We start from the raw sequence: 21,035 nt of genomic DNA, 5'->3' as shown, positions 1-21,035 counted from the left end.
GAAACAGAATTTAAGCTAACTAGGAAAGAATGACTTTGATCAATGCCCTTGAGCTCTCTACTAGCAGAGACTATTCTCTCAGAAAAACATTTATTGGTTTTAAAATAATTAACACTTACTGTAGACTTACAATGTATGTCAGGTACTGTGCTAAACTCTTTAAACACATCAACTCATTTAACCTAAAGGCATGCCTATGGTAAGTATTACTGTCCTTCAGAACAGACAGGCTTAAAGAGATTAGCTTGCTCTGAGTCACACAGCCAGTAAACCACAAAGCTGAGACTCAAACCAGGATGACTCCAAAGCTTATGTTTTTAACCACCTTACTATACTACCTCCTAATAAATAAATCATGAGCCAAATATATTTTTAATTTAATCTCCAGCGGGTATTGACTATTCTCCAAATTAATCATGTGAACTAAAAGATTATTTAAAGATTTGTTTTTCTGGTTATAAGCAACCTTTCCTTTAATAAAACTAAACAAGAGTCATTAAATCCAAGACCAGCAAAGATCTTAAGGAGTGATGTTATTCATTCCCCTGCCTTTAGGCAGGCCAAAAAACCTCATCCCAAATACCCCAAGTTGAGGGGCTGGGAATGAGACGGGGCTCCCAAGAAAAGAGCTCTTCTGACTGCATCAGTGTTAGTTCCCATGCTTCCTCACTATTCCAAATTCACTGCACAACGGTTACCAATATAAATGTTCAGAGACCAAGTCCTAACAGCAGACATTCTCTCTTGCTTCCTGCTAGACTGCTCACTGGTAGAACAAGTGTGACTTTAGCGATAATCCTGTTGCTGGTTTATGGCATTTTAAGAAGTAGGATGAATAAGGTCAAGTACATACACACCCACACACTAGAAAATGCATACTATGGGTTATGTTCACCAATCTAAAAGACCAAAGTGAGTCTTTTTGTATATGTTCTCCATATATTTCCTCAATACTGTCTCTCAGATAAGCTCTCAGAAAACTTCCTTTTTAGATGACTTCAAGCCTAGAAACAGCCATTTCTGATAAGACATGAATGGTAGGGACAACACATAAAGGAGAATAAACCAGGATCCAAAAATTAAAGGCACAAAAAAACAGAACATCCAAAAAAGACAGCCATTTAGATGGGCATGAATTTTATAAAGGAAACTATATATTTCATTTCTCTTTATTTCTCCTAGAGTAAATAAACAAGCTTCTCTAAAAAAAAAACCAACCAAAGAGATTTTTTGTTTCATATATTGCCTGACCCTCAAACCCAATTTCATATGTCACCTGACCCTCAAATCTGAGTTCATGGTCTCTAAAAGCTTTTACAGAAATTAAAAGGCTGAGCCTACATGTATGTGGATCTACTCTGTACTTCATTTGGGCACAGAAGAAAAAAAGAAAATCAGAAAATTACCTTTCTTTGATCCAACCCTGGATGAAGCACTGAAGAACTTCTTCACTGTGGTAACCTTGCGAGTCTTCTCATTGGTTTTCTTTTCTTCAAACTTGGAAAATGTGAGGGACTGAGCCCCTTGGCTGGTCTGACTGCTGGCAAAGGCCTCTTCCTCCTCCCGCTGTAGTCTGTAATTCAAGAGAGGATTAATGACCCAGATGTTCTCCAAGTTTTCCTTGTATCTAAAGGTTATTACTCAATGAATTGAGGAGGATCTAAAATTTTTAGAACTAGAGGCCAAATGCACCAAATAATAGGTCTGTAGTTTCTGACATGAAACTATCCTACATGCAACTATAGACTTTAAAAGAGACTTTCTCCACAGATCATGTTCATTCAGCAACTGTACGAGGGTTACATAAAAGAAAGTCCAGTCCTTTTCCCTAATAAGCTCAAGGTCAAAAAGAAGAAAAAGATAAGTAAATAATTACAACATAATGTAACAGCTCCTATAGTAGAGAGTAAAACACAAGTGCTATGAGAACAAAGGAAAGAACAACTAAATCTGCTGGAGGAGTCCAAGAAGGTTTCACAATAGTGACATTTAGGTATGTCTTAAAGGATGAATAAGATTCCACCAAGTCAAAGGCATTCTGGGAAGAAGGAGCTACAAATGTGAAGGCATAAGGTTCTTGTTACAAACCAAGTCCAGTGTAGTCAGAGCACCGATGGTGTGATGAATATGAGGCTTATTTGTGTATAGGCACCAGATGGTAAGAAACCTTGGCTGCGGACCCACTATCATCCTGGATTTCACTATGTGGTGGGAAACCAAAAAGACTGTAAATCCAGTAAGTTACCATGATCAGATCTGTACTTAGAAAGATAATACAGGCAGTTGTGTGACAACGGGAGGGGCAGAGAGACTAGAGACAGGGACAACAATTAAGAATATATTACAAATATTTAAGTGAGAGAAAATAGGACCTAGAAAACAGGAGAGGGTGAAATTAAAAAGACTTCTCTAAGCTCAAAAAAGTAGAACTTGCACAACTAGTTGTAGATAGTGTGAGAGGTGAAGGAGAAATTAAGAATACGCCAATGTTTTTTAGCCAACTGAATTAATGGTAATGTCACTAACTGATTCAGAAAGAGGTTAGGAAAAAATGTTGAAAATGGGGATTAGAGTAAATAAAAGCACTAATTTTGGCCTTAGAACTGCTGAATTTGAGGTATTTATAATAAATCTCAAAAGCTATCTATAGAACAATGGTTCTCAAAGTGTGATTCCTCAGATAGTAGCATCAGCATCACTTAGGAACTTGTCATAATGCAAATTTTCAGGCCTCACTCCCAACCTAATAAATTCAGACTCTGGGAATAGGTCCAGCAATCATTGTTTTTACAAGATTTCCATCCAGTTGATTCTCATGCCTGTAGGAAACCTCAAGCGAGATTACAATTGAAAGGAGTAAGAAATAGCAACAAAATCACAGGGAGAGGTGGTTAATCTGAGAATGGAATAGAGATACATCTTTCTCTGAAACAAAATAGAAGGTAATATAGGTATTAGTACATTTGGCAGTGAAGAGGGGAGAAAGCTAAGAGCATTCATGTTTAGTATCCTTTACTTCTTCCTGAAATAGATCAGCTACTGAGAATATCAGGAATGCAGTGAGAAACCTGAAGGAATAGTTAATGTTCTCTATATATTTTTTCTCTCTTTGATTGACCATGGAGTCACCGAAAGTGGTGAGTGTACTATTTAATTCTGTGCATTCACAGATGTTAGAAAAGTGGTCACTCAAATGTGGCTAATTAGATATAAAACTAGCAAAAGTGGTCAGAGTTCAGCTTGACTTTCTTTTACTGAGAAGTTTCAGCTTCAAGGATGCTCTGGCAAAGGATTAACATTATTTGTGGCATTTTATTAGTTCCTATGCTCACCAGCTATGCCATCTTTTAATTTTTATCATAATCATATTTCTGGATAATACAAACTTCTCAAATAATACTTCTGTCCTACAAACCCCATTTCGGAAAAGTTAAATTTTCATAATTCAAGAACTACAAATCTGTTGATTTGTATATACTACATGTTTGTGATGTGCCAGATGCCATGCTGGATATAACAAAAAATGGGGAAAAACAATGCTTGATGAGAGCCATGTGCCAAGTCCTGTGCTAAGGACATCATAAATATTACCTCATTTAGCCTCCACCATGAAGTATGTTTACCTCCATTCTTCTACTCCCAAATGTTATTGTCTGTATTAGGAAACACACACACCTCAAACACAAAATACTTAAATGGTAAGACAAAATGAAGGTACTGAAAGCTATTCATTAAATGTTGACTGAGAAGAAGGGGGGCATTTTTTTCACTTAATATTAGGCTGACCTGCTGATAGCTCAAGACAGAAGAGAAAAAATTTATTCTGACAATAACAGTACTATGTATCCAGTTATATCACTGTAAAACCACCCCTAGTTAAGTCTTTTTACCGCTCTGCCAGTTCCCAATCCTCCTGAATCTGCTTCTGCCTGGCTTTGTGGTACTCCTCCCTCCAGCATTTGGAACAGAAACCCTGCCAAGCAGGGTTGCCGTAGTAACCACATCCTTTCTTGCAAAGGAGCTCTGATTGATCCACGTGAATTCCTCGGCGTTCAGACTTAAGGCTCATTTTCTTCCTGTTAATCAAATAACAAACAAGAAAGTGTTGTTGAAAATGAATTATTCTATCAGCACAGCAAATACCCCAAAAATGATTCCATATCTTCAAGTTATAGGGGAGGGAAGAAGAGAAGGAAGAAAAGGGAGAGGAGGAGGTAGGGAAGGAGAAAGGGAGGGAAAAAGGACAGTTTAAATAAAGCAAATTCTTGACATAGTCATATTAAAGAAAAGACTTCTTATTCCCTGCCCAGTTACATAATGAACACCTTAAGAAAGGACTAATGTTATATTAAAGACCTAACAGTAAAACATAAAATTATAAAACTCCTAGAAAAAAACATAGGGGGAAAACTTCATGACATTGAATTTGGCAACAATTTCTTGGATATTACACCAAAAGCCCAAGTAACAAAACAGACAAATGGGACTACAGCAAACTTAAAAACATCTGCACAGAACAAATTCAATAGTGATATAAAAGTGAATATTTTGTCTCAAATAAAATAATTCAACATTTACCAAGAAAATGAATATAATGAAAGCATCAGAACAATCTAAACTCTTCAAGAAGGCATTCAGGAACCTTAGCAATCTAGGACAAATTAACATGAGTCCACTAGTTGTCACCACTCACTACATACACAATATTGTCACAGGTACTTAATATAATTATTTATGGCAAACAAACAAACAAACCCCAAGGTAGACATTATCTCCATTTTTTCACATGTGAAATCTCAGGTTCAGAGAAATTTTCAAAAGCACATAAACTCTACTGAAAACAAAAGAAAAGGAATTTAAAACCAGGTGAGCTTCCAAAATCCTCGTACCACATTGTCCCCAATCTACTTGTCCAAACTCAACTCACATCCCTGAGCACAGTAATGTTCATATGATTATCTCCTAAACAAAACATGCAAGTTTGTGCCTCAGCTTAGAATTCTTTCCTATACTTTTCTTCTGCTTTTTCAAAGATCATTCACTATTGAAAGTTCATTTTAAGGGTCATCCCTTCAATGAAACTTCCCATGAGCTTCCATCCACCCAGAAATAACTGAACCTCCATTCTTGTAACATTACTTATTTAGGAACCAGTTAAGTCCATTCTACTTCATCATAAAGGATCATTTCTGCCCTGCCTGGATGACTCGGTTGGAGCGTCATCCCAAAAAGTTGGGGGTTTGATCTCTGGTCTGGGAACATACGGGAAGCAACCGATTGATGCTTCTCTCTCACATCAATGTTTCTCTCTCTTAAAAAAAAAATCAATAAAAACATATCTTTGGGTGAGGATTTAAAAAAAATCGCATGTTTGATTTCCTCTCACTTAGTCTAGAAGCATCTTGAAGAGCTGCTTTATATCCCAACAGAACACAGTATGGTGCTAAGGTGCTCAATATGTGTTTTGAATTGCATATGGAGATAGGGCTGCTTTCTATTCAGCCTTCATTTGAACAGTGAATACGTTTTCCTTTAAGATTTGATAGAAATTATTTTTCTTTAATATATCTTTATTGATTTCAGAGTGGAAGGGAGAGATGAAAACATCAATGATGAGAGAGAATCATTGATCGGGTGCATTCTGCACCACCACCACCACCACCACCCAATGTGGATGGAGCCCACAACCTGGGCATGTGCCCTGTTCGGAAATTGAACCATGACCTACTCGTTCATAGTTCAACACTCAACCACTGAGCCACACCAACTGGGCAAGATTTGATACAAATGAGGACTTATGTAAGATATAAATATGTGTCATAAGTTGATTAGGCAACCAGAAAAATTTTTAGCTATGACTTTCCTTTATAGGCTATCAGCAAAATAATTTGAATTTTCTGCAAAGCTATTATCTAACAAGATTCCTTATTTGGTAAGGTAGTCTTCATCTCTGGCAATCAACTAGATCTTACTAATCCTGTTAGGTTGACTCATTTACCAATCCCTATTTTATTTTTGCTGCTACCATGTTATAGCTGTTAAGGGAGTGAGGAAGAACCACCTGAGAGCTCTGAAAAGAGGGATGGGGTGGTCCTGTCTAATGTCACACCTGTTAGAGTTAAAATTTGAAATAATACCTTAACAAGTCTCTAAGTCTGTTTTCTTTTCTACTATACCATGTCTTATTTGCTCATAGCACCAGGACTGTATTATAAATTGCTACCCACCAATTTCCATTTAAATTCACAGAATAAAATGGTCTTCATTTTTCTGCCCATAAGCTAACTGCCAAGCAAGCACAGAAAAAAAGTGGCGCCCTAACGGGTTTGGCTCATTGGATAGAGCGTCAGCCTGCGGACTCAAGGGTCCCAGGTTCGATTCCGGTCAAGGGCATGTACCTTAGTTGCGGGCACATCCCCAGTAGGGAGTGTGCAGGAGGCGGCTGATCGATGTTTCTCTTTCATCGATGTTTCTAACTCTCTATCCCTCTCCCTTCCTCTCTGTAAAAAATCAATAAAATATATTTTTTTAAAAAGAAAAGAAAAAAAGTGGCACTCCACAGCATGTATTCAAGAAGCTCACATGTCTAGAAAAAAGTAAGTCCTGTATCTTGTGGATCTTACCATAATTTACTAAGTGCCAATTGTGTGCACAGAACAGGCTAGATACCACTCTTAATACAACTAATAGAACATGTCCTTCCCCTCAGAAAGTTCATAACAAGAACAACAAAAAAACAAAATAAGGCATACTGAGTAATGCATAAAGATATAGTGCTATGAAACTATGGGGAAGAAAAAGACAAGGTAATTCTGACTTAAGGAGCATGAAGAGACCACTTGGGCCAGGGGATGGAGGTGTAGACCTTAAAGAGCTTTGAGTTGAACCTTAGAGGGTCTTGGAGGAATGATACAAAAGTGGAAGAACATTCTAGACAGGAAGAACATCTTTTACAAAAAGCTTGGAAATAGGAAAGAAAATGATGTAGTATAAATAGGTTAACTGAAGAAATTAAGTGTGAAGTCAACTATGGCGGTTTTTAAAAACTTCAGGCTATACAGTCTGATTGAACCACCACTGAAAGCTCCTGAAAAGGGGAAATCATGATGAGACATGATTTTAAATAGACATTAAAACTTGAGAGATGAAGTTCTGTTTTATGAAGTGAGGTGGACAATAAATTCTTCTTCCCCCAAATCAACTATAAAAATGGACAAAACTTCCTCTATGCTGATGAGTCAATGTGTTAGCCAAGGAGTGCATTTACACTGCAGGCCACCAGCTCTTTCCGCTGGCCTCTCTCTGTCTCCTCTGTGTATGCACAGGCTCTGTTGGCCAGAGTGGAAGGAAGCCTTACTGGCTAGCAGTGTTTGCACACAAATTCTTTGTCTGAACAAACAACAATGTTAGACTGAGCATTAAGGTATGCAAGCACAGGGGTGACCCTTAGAAAAAAGTCAAGCATAAAAATAAAAACAAGAAAAAGCAACAACAACAGACATCAAGGGCCACATGAAGTCTTAGTCCAGCTATAAAATGTGTATGGTATACACTAAGCACTACTTGGGGATTCTCAACGGCAAAAGGGAGGAGGAGAATTGGGAAAGAAGACCAGAATTCAATATATCACCAAACCCTGGGTAAATTTATCATTTTCCCCTCCAGTATCACTGAGCCAACCCAGAAATGCACACCAAGGCACAGAGATAGATCCTCTAGTTCAGGCTCAAGGAAGGAGAAAGGGAACTTCTAACACTGAGAGGAAATATGAAAATCCCTCCAATTTATTATTTTTAACCTCTTCTCCTGAGCTACAGCACCCAAGCAACCACATACAGCAATGCCTGAAAAGACAGATTGCAGAAACCAAACTCTGAGGAAGGGGAATTATCAATTTTCTCTACTCTCTATCCTCCCATTTCTTAGCCCCAACTGTGAGACAGTCATGGAAGTACAGTGTATATGACAGAGTAGCATAACTAACTCCACTGTTTTCTGGCCAGAAAAGATGAGAACCTAGGAACCAAAAAACATATAGGAGAACACACTGACAAGAACTCAAGAAAGCAACCTGAAAATGTTTGTGAACTCCTGGGCTCACCCACCCCTAGCTGTGTATAATGGATCTGATGCTATTCAGGACAAAAGACTAAAATTCAAACTAACAGAGACACTGCACAAGTTTCAAACTGGCACATACGTGAAACAGATCAAAATAGTACTGTAAAGGCTTTGAAAATTGAACCGACATTGGAATCACAGAAGGTGGGTTAGAACTTGCAGCCCGAACTGGACAACAAAACTAAAAAATTTTGCTCTGCAAATGATACTATTAAGAAAATGAAAAGACAAACTACAGACTGGGAGAAAATACATGCAATCACAAATTTAATAAATGACCAGATTTAAAAATGCTCAAAAATCAACACTAAGAAAAACCACCCAATTACAAAATGGGTGAAAGACTTGAAGAGAGTGATCTAAAGAAAACATACATGCTGGGAGACAATTCTCACAGTTTCGTCCAAGAGGTCTTTGCAAGCATCCTTGAATATCTTAACATTCTTAAAAGAAACACATAATTATCTCCCCGACTCATTCCCACCCCAGCAGAGGACAAGTTTGTGTACTGTCCAGTAAAATAGATACAATGTTTCCCTCCAGGTCAAAGGTCAGGCAGGTCTGTTTGCTGCCTGTTGTAAAAGATTTGGGTTCCCTAAGCTTGGATTCCTCAGCTGTGGCATCACCCCTATGCGACTTGGGAGTAAAGGTAGCCCAAGTGAAGATAAAGCTTGTTTTATAAACGCCCTTTGAACAGTAAAGTACTTTGTCTCTGACTCAGGATCTCATGTCTTCTGCCAGCATGCATGAAACTGTGGCAGGCTCACTTGTTACCTGTATGCAGGGTAAAAACTCAGGTCCTTCACAGTTCTTAACAACATGGCAAATAAGCACATGTTGTTCAACATCATCATCCAGTAGAGAAATGTAAATTAAAACCACCATGAGATATCACTACACATTTATTAGAATGGCTGAAATTAAAAATACCTGGGGTAGCAAGGATGCAGAGCAACTAAACACTCATACATTCCTAGTGGAATGCAAATAGTATAGCCACCATGAAAAGCAGCCTGATAGTTTTAAAAAAAGCTAAACGTATTCTTACCATACAACTCAGCAATCCCACTTCTAGTTATTTCCTCCAGAGAAATAAAACTGATGTTCACTCAAAAATCCATACACAAATATTTCCAGTAGCATTACTCAGGACCATTAAAAAAAGGAGACAACCAAAATATCCTTCAATCAGTGAATGGATAAACAAACTGTGGTACATCCATGCAACGGATGCTTCTCAGCAAACAAAACAAAAAAAGGAGGGGGGGCAGTACTGACATAGCCAAAAATTGGCTTAATGATGAGTGAATGAAGCCAGTTTTAAAAGTTTACACATTGTATGATCAGTGTTTGTTAGGAATTAGAATTAGGGGGAAGGTGTCTTTCAAAAAAAAAAAAAATAGCACAATCCAGCAATCCCACTTCTGGGACTATATCCTAAGAATCCCTAAATACCAATGAGAAAGAAAGAATATATGCACCCCTATGTTCATAGCACCATTATTTACAATTAGAGGCCCGGTGCACAAAATTCGTGCATTGGAAGGGGAGGCGGGGGGTCCCTCAGCCAGGCCTGTGCCCTCTCACAGTCTAGGACCCCTGGCTCCTTACTACCCACCTGCTTGATGTCCTTTAGTGCTGCCGCAGAGGTGGGAGAGGCTCCCGCCACCACCGCTGCGCTCACCAGCCGTGAGCCTGGCTTCTGGCTGAGCGGTGCTTCCTCTGTGGGAGCTCACTGACCAGCTGGGGGCAGCTCCTGCGTTGAGCATCTGCCCCCTGGTGGCCAGTGTGGGTCATAGTGACTGGTCAAACAGTCGGATACTTAGCATATTAGGCTTTTATTATATAGGATATGCATAATCCATGGACACAGACAATAGAATGGGAAAGGTCTGGGGTGGGGTAGGGATTGATGAAGGGAAGCAAAAAGGGAGAAAATTGGAGACATCCATATATTGTCAATAATAAAAACTATACACCCCTCAAAAACTCAATTTTACTCTATAATTAAAAATAAAAACTTGAGCCCCAGCCGGTTTGCTCAATGGTTAAAACGTCAGCCGGCGAAGTGAAGGGTCTCGGGTTTAATGCCAGTCAAGAGCACACACTTTGGTTTCAGGCTCAATCCTGGGCCCCGGTCGGGGACGTACAGGAGGCAACCAATCAATGTCCCTCTTTCATGCTGATGTTTCTCTCTGTTTCTTTCTCTCTCTCTCTCTCTCCCTCCCTCCCTCCCTCCCTCCCTCTCTCCCTTCCACCATCTCTGAAAATCAATGGAAAAAATATCCTCGGGTGAGGATTAAAAAAAAATTTTTTTGAGAGGCAATTTCTAGGTTGGATTGGAGGAAAAGTGCAGGAGACAGGGATAGTGATCAACAGACAACTACAATAAGAAGGCAATGCAGTGGGAATGGAAAGGGGAGTGGTGGCAAAACACTTTGCAGGTGGGATCTGTAACAATTAACTAATGAGACATGGCAGAGAGACTTGCAAGTTTATAAAAACTCTTTTCTGTCTCTACAATATTAAAGCCCTCCAAGGACAGCATTTAGATTTAACATACTTATTTAGTAAATGAGGTTGAGGTAGAGAGGAAGAACTAAATCTACCCAGAGTCTAGAATGTTAAATTGAGGAAACTTTAAAGACTTTTTGTTCCCTAGGTTCTCTCCTTTTACAATAAAGATGAAGACACCGAGACTGAGAAGTTTATGACCTGTTCAATCAAAAAGGTAGTGCCTGGCCAGTGCGGCTCGGTGGTTGAGCATCGACCTATGGACCAGGAGGCTACGATTCGATTCCCGGTCAGGGCACATGCCCGGGTTGTGGACTCGATCCCCAATGTGGGGCATGCAGGAGGCAGCCGATCAATGACTCCCTCATCATTGGTGTTTCTGTCTCTCTCTTCCTCTCCCTTCCTCTCTGAAATCAATTAAAAAAAATATTTTTTTAAAAAGGTAGAAAGTGGCAGGGACATCACTAGAGCCTATATGTATACTAATCCCAATTTCCATCAAACTATTTTGAGAGTTTAAGCTAATCTTTCACCATTATCATCCTTTCTTCAATTCCAAGAGGAATGGACAAAATGAAATATCCATTTTTCCTTATATCAATTCAGTAAGTTTTTTAATTTTTATACTACAAATACTATAGCACAGGTCTGTGTCACTAAGAAAAAAATTTTTTTAATCCTCACCTGAGGATATTTTTCCACTGATTTTTAGAGAGAGTGGAAGGGAGAGGGAGAGACAGAGAGAAACACTGATGTGAGAGAGACACATCAATTGGTTGCCTCCTGCATGCACCCAACCAGGGCTGGGGACCTGCAACCAAGGTACGTGCCCTTGACCAGAATCGAACCCAGGATCCTTCAGTCTGCGGGCAACGCTAAAATTAGCACATGTGCCAGCGACCTTCCTTTTCTTGAGAACTGTTACCCCAATCCACAAAGGTAGGCTGCCAGCAGCCATGTCTGTATACCTGCCACATCAGGGCCACAGTTGAATGAACCAGAGATGGACATGTGACCCAAACAGAAGTTTTGGAAATGAGACTAATCTGGGCTCTCTTGAATGATTGAGTAAGTGTGGCATAACCATCTTCCATCAGGTGACCTGAGTAACAGGATAACAGGTCTGCAGAGTGAAATAGATACACACCAAGAAGCAGAGAAAAGTAGCAGAAGAAAAATACTCTCTAGGTCGCCTAAGACCATCCTGCATATCAGATATTTACATGACAATTCATAACAGTAGCAACGAAAATAATTTTATGGTTGGGTCACAACATGAGAAACTGTATTTAAAGGGCCAGAAGGTTGAGAACCACTGCTCTAGGTCCTGAAACGTTTCCATTTCTCAGTTTCAGTCCATTCCTAAGGTTCAGTTGCCTGCCTACCCTCAGATTCTAAGACACAATCCTGATCCCCACTGTTCTTTTCTTTTTCTTTTTTTTTTTACACTTGTTCCAATACAATCTATTTATCTGTACCCAAAGACTTGTCCAGGTACTATTCTAGAGCTAGAAAAATATAACAGGATTTCTATGAAGTCTGCTTAGTATATACTAAGAGCTCAATAGGTATTAAGATAAAAACAATAATAGTTGCTATGAGTCTATAAAGACCAATTTGGTGTGGTCATAAGATCATAACGATCAGTCATATCTGCATTCAAATCTCAGCTCTGCCACTTATTAGAAATGTGACTTCAGACAAATTAATATTTCTACAACTTTCATTTATATCTCTCTGTCCAACTTCTGCTCCTACTATTCTCAATCTTTTCACAAATCTAAGCCCCATGACCTTTGATCTCTGATATTTCACCTGTGATTATGTTACCTTACATGGCAAAAAAAAAAAAGGACTGCCGATAATTATGTTTACTAATCAGCTGACTTTAAAATAGGGAGATTAGCCCTGGCCAGTTTGGCTCAGTAGATAGAGCATGGGCCTGCAGACTAAGGGGTCCCGGGTTTGGCCTCCAGTGAGGGGAGTGCGGGAGGCAGCCAATCGATGATTCTCTCTCATCATTGATGTTTCTCTCTCTCTCTCTCTCTCTCTCTCTGTCTGTCTACCTTCCTCTCTAAAATCAATAAAAAATACTTTTTAAAAATAGGGAGATTACCCTGGATTATCCACATGGGCACAATATAAGCACATGAACTCTAAATGCAAAAGAGGACAGGAACCAAGAATAAGCAAAACAATCTTAAAAAAGAATGTAGGACTCATACTTCTCCAACTTCAAAACTTACCACAAAACCATGATAACCAAAACAGTGTGGTATTAGTATAAGAATAGACATATGGATCAATAAAATAGAATTATGAGAGCAGAAATAAACCCACATATTTATGATCACCACAAGGGTGCCAAGACTATTCAATGAAAAAGGAAAAATCTTTTCAACAAATGGCCCTGGGATACCTGAATAGCCACATGCAAAAGAATTAAGTCAGACCCTAACCTCACACACTATACAAAAATTAGCTCAAAATGGATCAAAAGCCTAAATGCAAAAGCTAAAACAATAAAAACTCCCAGAATAGGATACTTACATATGACACCAAAAACAAGAGCAACAAAAGTCAAATAAATTGTACTTCATCAGAACTAAAGCTTCTGTGCTTCGAAGGACCGCATCAAGAAAGTGAAGACAGATAACAGTTTGGTGATTACCAGAGCAAAGGGGGAGTGGGGGGAGGTAGAAGAGGGTAAAGGGAAGATAACGGGTGATAGAAGGAGACTTGATTTGGGGTGGTGAATACACAATACAATATACAGATGATGTATTATAGAATTGTACAACCGAAATACCTATATAATTTTATTGTCACTCCAATAAATTAAAAAGTTTTTAAAAAAGTAAAAAGATAACCCACAGTATGGGAGAAAATATTTGCAAATCATATATTTGATTAAGAACTTATGCACAGAAATATAATATAAAGAACTGTTATAACTCAATTTTAAAAGATAAATAACCTGATTTTTTAATGGGTAAAAGATCTGAATAGACACTTCCTCAAGGAAGATATACAAATGGTCAATAAGCACACAAGAAAAGATGTTTGACTTCATTCATCATCAGGGAAATGTAAGTCAAAACCATGAGCTACCACTTCACACCCAGTGGATAACAAAGTCAGATAATAATAAGTGTTAATAAGGATGTGAAAAAATGAGAACCCCATTCACTGCAGGTCGGAATGTAAAATGGTGCAGCCACTTTTGGAAACCATCTGAGAGTTCCTCAAACCATTGAACAGAGTCACCATATGACCCAGCAATTCCACTTCAAGGTACTGTATTTACCCAAGCGAAACAAAAACTTATGTCCACACAGAAAGTTGTACATAAATGTTTATAGCAGCATTATCTATAATAGCCAAAAGGTGGAAACAACCCAAATGTCCATCAACTGATGAATGGAAAAACAAAATGCAATATATCATACAATGTAGTTATTACTCAGTCATAAAGAGGAATTAAGTACCGATACATGCCACAATTAACCTTGAAAACATGATGCTAAGTGAAAGAAGCCAGTCATAAAAGCCCATATATCATATGATCCCATTCATATGAACGTCCAGAACAGGGAAATCTATAAAGACAGAAGTAGGTTAGTGGTTGCTTAGGATTGAAGGGGAGAGGATGGGAGTAAAGGAAATAGTTAAAGTGTCTGGAATTCTTTTTGAGGTGATGAAAATGTTCTACAGTTGGTCATAGTGATGACTGCTATTGAATTGTGTTGTTTAAATGGGTGAATTATACCCCAATAAAATTGTTTTTAAAATAAAAATCAGAAGAGGAGGGCATAATGGGACTCCAGTGAACTACTATTGGCTTTGAAGGTGAAGAAACCATAAGCCAAGGAATGTGGGTGGCTTCTAGAAGCTGAGAATGACCTCTGGCTGACAGTCAGCAAAGAAATGAAGAATTCAGTCCTATGATCACTTGGAACTCAATTCTGCCAGCATGAGTATGTCTGGAAGCAGATTCTCCCCATAGCCTCCAGATAAAAGTCCAGGCTGGCTTATACCTTAATTTTGACCTCCAGAGATCCTTCAGAGTATCTAACTGAGCTGGCCAGGAGTTCTGATTTACAGAACTTTGAGATAGCAAATGGGTGGTGTTTTAAGCTGCTAATAAGTTTGTGGTAATTTGTTATGGCAACAACAGAAAACTGTTATAGGCCTCCTTTACATTTCTGTCACCTTTGCACAGGTGTTGTAATGCCTAGAATGCTGTGCTATTAGCTGTTCATATGGTGATTCTCTCTCATCATATAGGTCTCAGCTTTCATGTCACACTTTCAGAAAGGCCTTCCCTGGCCACTCTATCTAAAGTAGTAGCTACCCCAACCTACCTTAGGCCCAGCACAGTTTCTCCATATTCGATCTGTTTCTAACAAGGGAGGATAAGGAAAGGTGTGCAGGAAAGAAGTAGCTAAGCAGAACTGAGTTGCTCAAATCATGTACATTCTCAGAAGGGCATGCTTGTGTGATTGGCCCTTGGCCGGATCCTAGACACTGAGGTGTTAGAGTGTCCTTATGTACTAACTGATAAGGGTGTTTTATGCTTGGAGCCTTGAACCACACTGTGCCAACTTGTCTAGACAGTCTATGCAAACAGTGTAATGTATGGAGAACACCTGCTTTCCTCTGGGGCCGAAGTTATAGCAACTATAGTCGATCATGAAGGCACTTGTGCCTATGTGACCAGCCTCCAATAAAAAACCTGGAATCCTAGTTTAAGTCAGTTTCCCTAACAAAAACACATCACACGTGTTGCTACAGTTTGTTGCTGGAGGATTAAATGTACCCTGTACAGCTCCACTGGGAGAAGACTCCTAGAAGTTCATACCTGGTATCCTCCAAACTCTGCTAATTCTACCATTTTCCTGTATTGATCATTTTTTGTACCATTTCACTATAACAAAAATAGCCAGGAGTACTTCTAGCAAATTACCAAACCTGAGAAAGTCTTGGGGACTACTGACACAGGGTGTGATTATAAAGGGGTGGCATGAGGGAGGCCTTACTGGTAATAGAATGGTTCTGGATCTTAACTGTGGTGGTGGTTACAGGAATCTAGACAAGTGATAAAATGACAAAACTATACACACACATTGTATAGATGTCAATTTCTTGGTTTTGGTATTGCACAATAGTTACGTGTGATGTAACCATTGAGGGGAAACTGGATGAAGAGTACACAGTACCTCTCTGTACTTCCTTTGCAACTTCCTGTTAATCTGTAATTTCAAATTAAAGTTTTTAAAAATTCCAATAAAATTTTAAAAATAAACACCTATGATTGAACCAATGTGTATTGACAGTTAAACATACCATAAGATCATTTCTGTTTCTCAGTATGGAAAACAAAGCAAGCAAGTGAACCACCAAAAGTACATGTTATGATTTGAAAGGCTATGTAGTGGTAATGATAGCTCTGTTTCAGTGGTGCACAGCAGGCACAGTCCGCATATACAGATTAGGCACCAGAGCTACATAGACAGCATATACTTTTCAGTTAGGGAGAAATATGGGAGATTAATGTTGAGACTCAATTCTGTTTTTCCTAGGCAGAAAAGACCTATCCAGAGGCAAGATACTGTCACCACTGCAGCCAGGAGAAAGATTAGAACAAACACACCCAGTTCCCGTTTGAGCACTGCACTCCAAGAAGTAGGCTTTTATTGAGCAACCTGGGCATAAAGAATGCATCATTCAACTGGCCCACTCACATTAAGGGGGACAGAGTAAAACAATGTTTGAGACAGTTGAAATTCCTGTAAATTCTGCGCCAGGGCTAGGATTTAATGTGGGCTGAAGTACACTAAAAAGAGCCAGAGGAATACAAAGCCTAGAGCTGTGTGTTCTTCCTTACGGCTCTGCATGCAAACCAGATTCTTCTTGTGGATTTGAGTACTCAATAATTGTACTCACAATAATCTGGCCACTCAGTGTACATATAGATGTTTATTCTCTGAAAAACGGGAGCTATAAAGACAAGTAGATAATAAAGTAGAAAGAAAATAAAAACATCACCCAGAGACAGTCATTATATTCTTGTAGTACTTTCCCTACTTGTCACTCATCTATTCAACAAATATTTTTATACTGATTTACACTATATGAGAGGCACTTGGGAACAAATACTAGTATAAGTAAAAACAGTTTAAATCTCCATGGCGCTTACTGTCTAGTATGAAAGACATAAGAGAACTCATAAACAAAAGGAAGATAAATAATCCAATCAAAAAATGGGCAAAGGACCTAAATAGACACTTTTCAAAAGTGGACATACAGAAGGCCAAGAGACATATGAAAAAACTAGAGGCTCGATGCACGAAATTCATGCAAGAGTAGGCCTTCCTTCCCCTGGCTGCTGGCACCAGCTTCCCTCTGGCACCTGGGACCCGGGCTTCCCTCCAGCACCCGGGACCTGGGCTTCCCTCTGGCTGCCAGTAGGCACCTGGGACCCGGGATTCCCTCGCAACCCCAGCTTCGTCTGGAAGGTTGTCTGGAAGGACGTCTGGTCTAATTAGCATATTACACTTTTATTATTATAGATGCTCAAAGTCACTAATCATCCAAGAGATGCAAATAAAAACGACAATGAGATACCATCTCACACCTGTCAGGATGGCTATCATCAACAAATCAACAAACAACAAGTGCTGGCAAGGATGTGGAGAAAAAGGAACCTTGCACAATGCTGGTGGGAATGTAGACTGATGCAGCCACTGTGGAAAACAGTATGGAATTTCCTCAAACAATTAAAAAGGGAACTCCTATTTGACCCAGTAATCCCACTTCTAGGAATATATCCCAAGAAATCAGAAACACCCATCAGAAAGAATATACGCACCCCTATGTTCATAGAAGCACAATTTACAATAGCTAAGATTTGGAAACAGCCTAAGTGGCCATCAGCAGATGAGTGGATTAAAAAACTGTGGTACTTCTACACAATGGAATACTATACTGCTGTAAGAAAGAACTCTTACCATTTGCAACAGCATGGATGGACCTGGAGAGCATTATGCTAAGCAAAATAAGCCAGTGGAGAAAGATAAATATCACATGATCTCACTCATTTGTGAAATATAATAAACAACATAAACTAATGAACAAAAATAGATCCATCAAACAGAATGTCAAACCTCAGAGGGAAAGTGGGGGCGGATGGGGGCGAGGTTAAGAGATCAACCAAAGGACTCGTATGCATGCATATAAACTTAACCAATGGACACAGACAGTAGGAGAGTGAGGGCATGTGCTGGGGGGCAGGAGCGGTCAGGGAGAGGTCAATGGGGGAAAAAGGAGACATATGTATTATTTTCAACAATAAAGAATTTAAATTAAAAACAAAGACACATGGAAAACGGAAAAATAAACAAAAAGATCTCCATGGCGCATACTGTCTAGTACGAAAGACATAACTCTATATCATGCCTGAAGAAATTAAAACACTATGAACACTGAAGAATTAATTCATTTTAAAGTTTCACAAAAGAATTCATGTTTATGTGAAACAAGCTAAATATGTGTATATTAAATTTACAGAACTCATAATAGCCTAACAAATTAGGAAAGTAAAAAAATTAGGAAAATATAAAGAGGTCTCATTCACAATAATATCAAAATGTAAAAACACCCAGGAAGTATTTTTTTTAATATATTTTATCGATTTTTTACAGAGAGGAAGGGAGAGAGATAGATCGTTAGAAACATCGACGAGAGAGAAACATCGATCAGCTGCCTCCTGCACATCTCCCACTGGGGATGTGCCCGCAACCCAGGCACATGCCCTTGACCGGAATCGAACCTGGGACCCCTCAGTCCGCAGGCCAACACTCTATCCACTGAGCCAAACCGGTTTCGGCCACCCAGGAAGTATTTTAATAAAAAAATTATGTGAGCTACACAAAACTGAGAATATAAAGAAGGTTTAAATAGTTGGTAAGGCATACACTAGGATACAGAATGAGAAAATTAAATATTCTAAAAATGATACATGCTTCAAAATTTCTGTTTATTGGAAATGACAACAAAAATCCAAAAGACTTTTTTGAACTTGACAAAATTATTCCACATCTCATCGGCAAGATTTTAAAATTTTTTTCTAAATTAATTTAACTTATTGATTTGAATTTTCTTCAAACTATTGTAGTTAAAATGCTGTGAACTTAGCCTGGCCAGTGTGGCTACACGGTTGAATGTAGACCTATGAACCAGGAGGTCAAGATTCAATTCCCTGTCAGGGCATCTGCCTGGATTTCAGGCTCGATCGCCAGTAGGGGGCATGTAGGAGGCAGCCCATCAATGATTCTTTGTCATCACTGATGTTTCTGTCCGCCCCTCCTATCCTCTCTGAAATCAATAAAAATATATTTTAAAAAGTACTGCGAGCCCTAGCCGGTTTGGTTCAGTGGATAGAGCACCGGCCCTCAGACTGAAGGGTCCCGGGTTCGATTCCGGTCAAGGGTATGTACATTGATTGCAGGCTCAATCCCCAGTAGGGGTTGTGCTGGAGGCAGCCAATTGATGTTTCTCTCTCATCAATGTTTCTAACTCTCTATCCCTCTCCCTTCCTCTCTGTAAAAATAAAACAAATATATATAAAAAAATACTGCAAACTTAGCAACAAAACTGGTAAATTACTATACAACAAACTGACTCAAATGCTAACATAATATACAAAATACAAATCCTAACATAATATACAAAATAATTTAATATTAGAGAAAGGAGGAGAAGGGGAGAATTTTCAATAAACTGTGTTGGAATAACTTGGCCAGTAATCTGGTAGCCCCCAAATTAATTACAGGTATCTTAAAGAGTTAAAATTTTTAAAGACAAATGAAAAAATAGAAAAAACTAAAATCAAGTATTTATGCAACTTTTTAAATTGACTTCAGAGAGGAAGGGGGAGAGAGAGAGAGAGAGAGAGAAACGTCAATGATGACAGAGAATCATTGATTGGCCGAGTCCTGCAAGCCCCACACTGGGGATCGAGCCTGCAACCCAAGCATGTGCCCTGACAGGAATCGAACCGTGACCTCCTGGTTCATAGGTCAACACTCAACCACTAAGCTACGACAGCTGGGCCATGCAACTTCTAAAGAGGAGAGGTCTATCTAAGCTTACATGCTAAAGTAGAAATCAGAAAGAAAACAGATTTGAACACATAAATTGAAACTTCTATCTAGCTTTTAAAAGGCCCCACTTAGACCCAAAATAGAAAAACAAGCTCAGCCATGTGGCTAAGTGGATTGAGCGCCGTCCCATGCACCAAGAGGTCACCAGTTTGATTCTAGGTCAGGGCACATGCCCAGGCTGTGGGCTGGGTCCCCAGTAGGGGGTTGTGCAAGAGACAGCAGATTGATGATGTTTCTCTCATTTCTTTCTCTCTCTCTCCCTCTCCCTTCCCCCCTCTCTCTAAGATCAATAAAAACATATTTTTTAAAAAAGCAAGTAAGAGACTAAAAAAATATTTCAATTGGACAATGAAGAATTTTATCATACTTAGAAATTATGTTAATAATGATGATTTTTAAATCTCTGAATACAGGATAAAGATATGAGCAGACCATTCACAAAATGGAAATAGCTTCCTAGAAACAGAAATGAAATGTCAAAGAGTTTGTGCATTTTATTTTACTTTATTTTTTAATTGATTTTAGGGAGAGAGGAATGGAGAGAAACATCCATGTGAGTGAGAAGCATGGACTAGTTGCCTCCTGTATGCAACCTGACTTGGAACTGAACTGGCAACCTGGGCATGTGCCTTGACCAGGAATCAAACCAGGGACCTTTCAGGGCATGGGGCGATGCTCAACCAACTGAGCCACACTGGCCAGGGTGGTTTGTGCATTTTAAATTTTGATATATACTACCAAACTGGCCTCACAAAAAGATTATATCTATTTACATTCCCACCCTACAGTGTATGAAAGAATCTACTTTTCCACAAAGTCATAAACACTGGATTAACCTTTAATTTTTGCCAATCTGAAAGGAAAAAAAATATATCATTTATTGTTTTAATATGCATTTCCTTAAGAAGGCTAACCATCTTTATGGATATTTATCGGCCATTAGTATATTTTCCTTGAAGAATTTAACACTCTTCATGTTCTTTGCTCATTTTTCTGTGTCATCCTTTTTCCTTTTTATAGGTGCTCTTTTAGTCTTAACTTTATGTTATGAAGACACCACAGTTTGAATCAAAGACTTAGTGTTTCAGCTGTGGCCAGTGTAGCTTGGTTGGACCATAATCTTGTACACTGAAAGGTCTCGGGTTTGATCCCTGGTCAGGGCACATACCTAGGTTGCAGGTTTGACCCCCGTTGGTTGGGGTTTGTATCGGAGGCAACCAATCGATGTTTCTCTCT

The 21,035-nt window shown here is 39.0% G+C and overlaps 1 protein-coding gene across 5 annotated transcripts in view; it reads right to left on the bottom strand.

Annotated features, from left to right (window-relative positions):
- Positions 1 to 17,659, bottom strand: part of RABGEF1 (RAB guanine nucleotide exchange factor (GEF) 1) — a 46,290-nt gene extending 28,631 nt beyond the window's left edge. The window contains exons 1-4 of one of the 5 annotated variants that reach the window (XM_014544444.1): positions 7,672 to 7,676; positions 5,013 to 5,019; positions 3,891 to 4,076; positions 1,407 to 1,573 (exon numbers count right to left, since the gene is read on the bottom strand). In XM_014544444.1, coding sequence (XP_014399930.1) covers positions 1,407 to 1,573; positions 3,891 to 4,069 — 346 coding nt within the window. In that variant the 5' untranslated portion in view covers positions 4,070 to 4,076; positions 5,013 to 5,019; positions 7,672 to 7,676. Of the gene's footprint in view, positions 1 to 1,406; positions 1,574 to 3,591; positions 3,647 to 3,890; positions 4,077 to 4,755; positions 4,843 to 5,012; positions 5,020 to 7,671; positions 7,677 to 17,645 lie in introns of those variants that run through there. The other 4 variants (XM_014544445.1, XM_005872038.2, XM_005872037.2 and 1 more) reach the window with 4 other exon arrangements.
- Positions 17,660 to 21,035: the final 3,376 nt, after the last annotated feature.

This window comes from Myotis brandtii, unplaced genomic scaffold (assembly GCF_000412655.1).
Source record: "Myotis brandtii unplaced genomic scaffold, ASM41265v1 scaffold363, whole genome shotgun sequence".
Taxonomy (NCBI): domain Eukaryota; kingdom Metazoa; phylum Chordata; class Mammalia; order Chiroptera; family Vespertilionidae; genus Myotis; species Myotis brandtii.
Note: the sequence above shows the minus strand (reverse complement) of the source record. Positions and strands in the feature narration are given on the sequence as shown.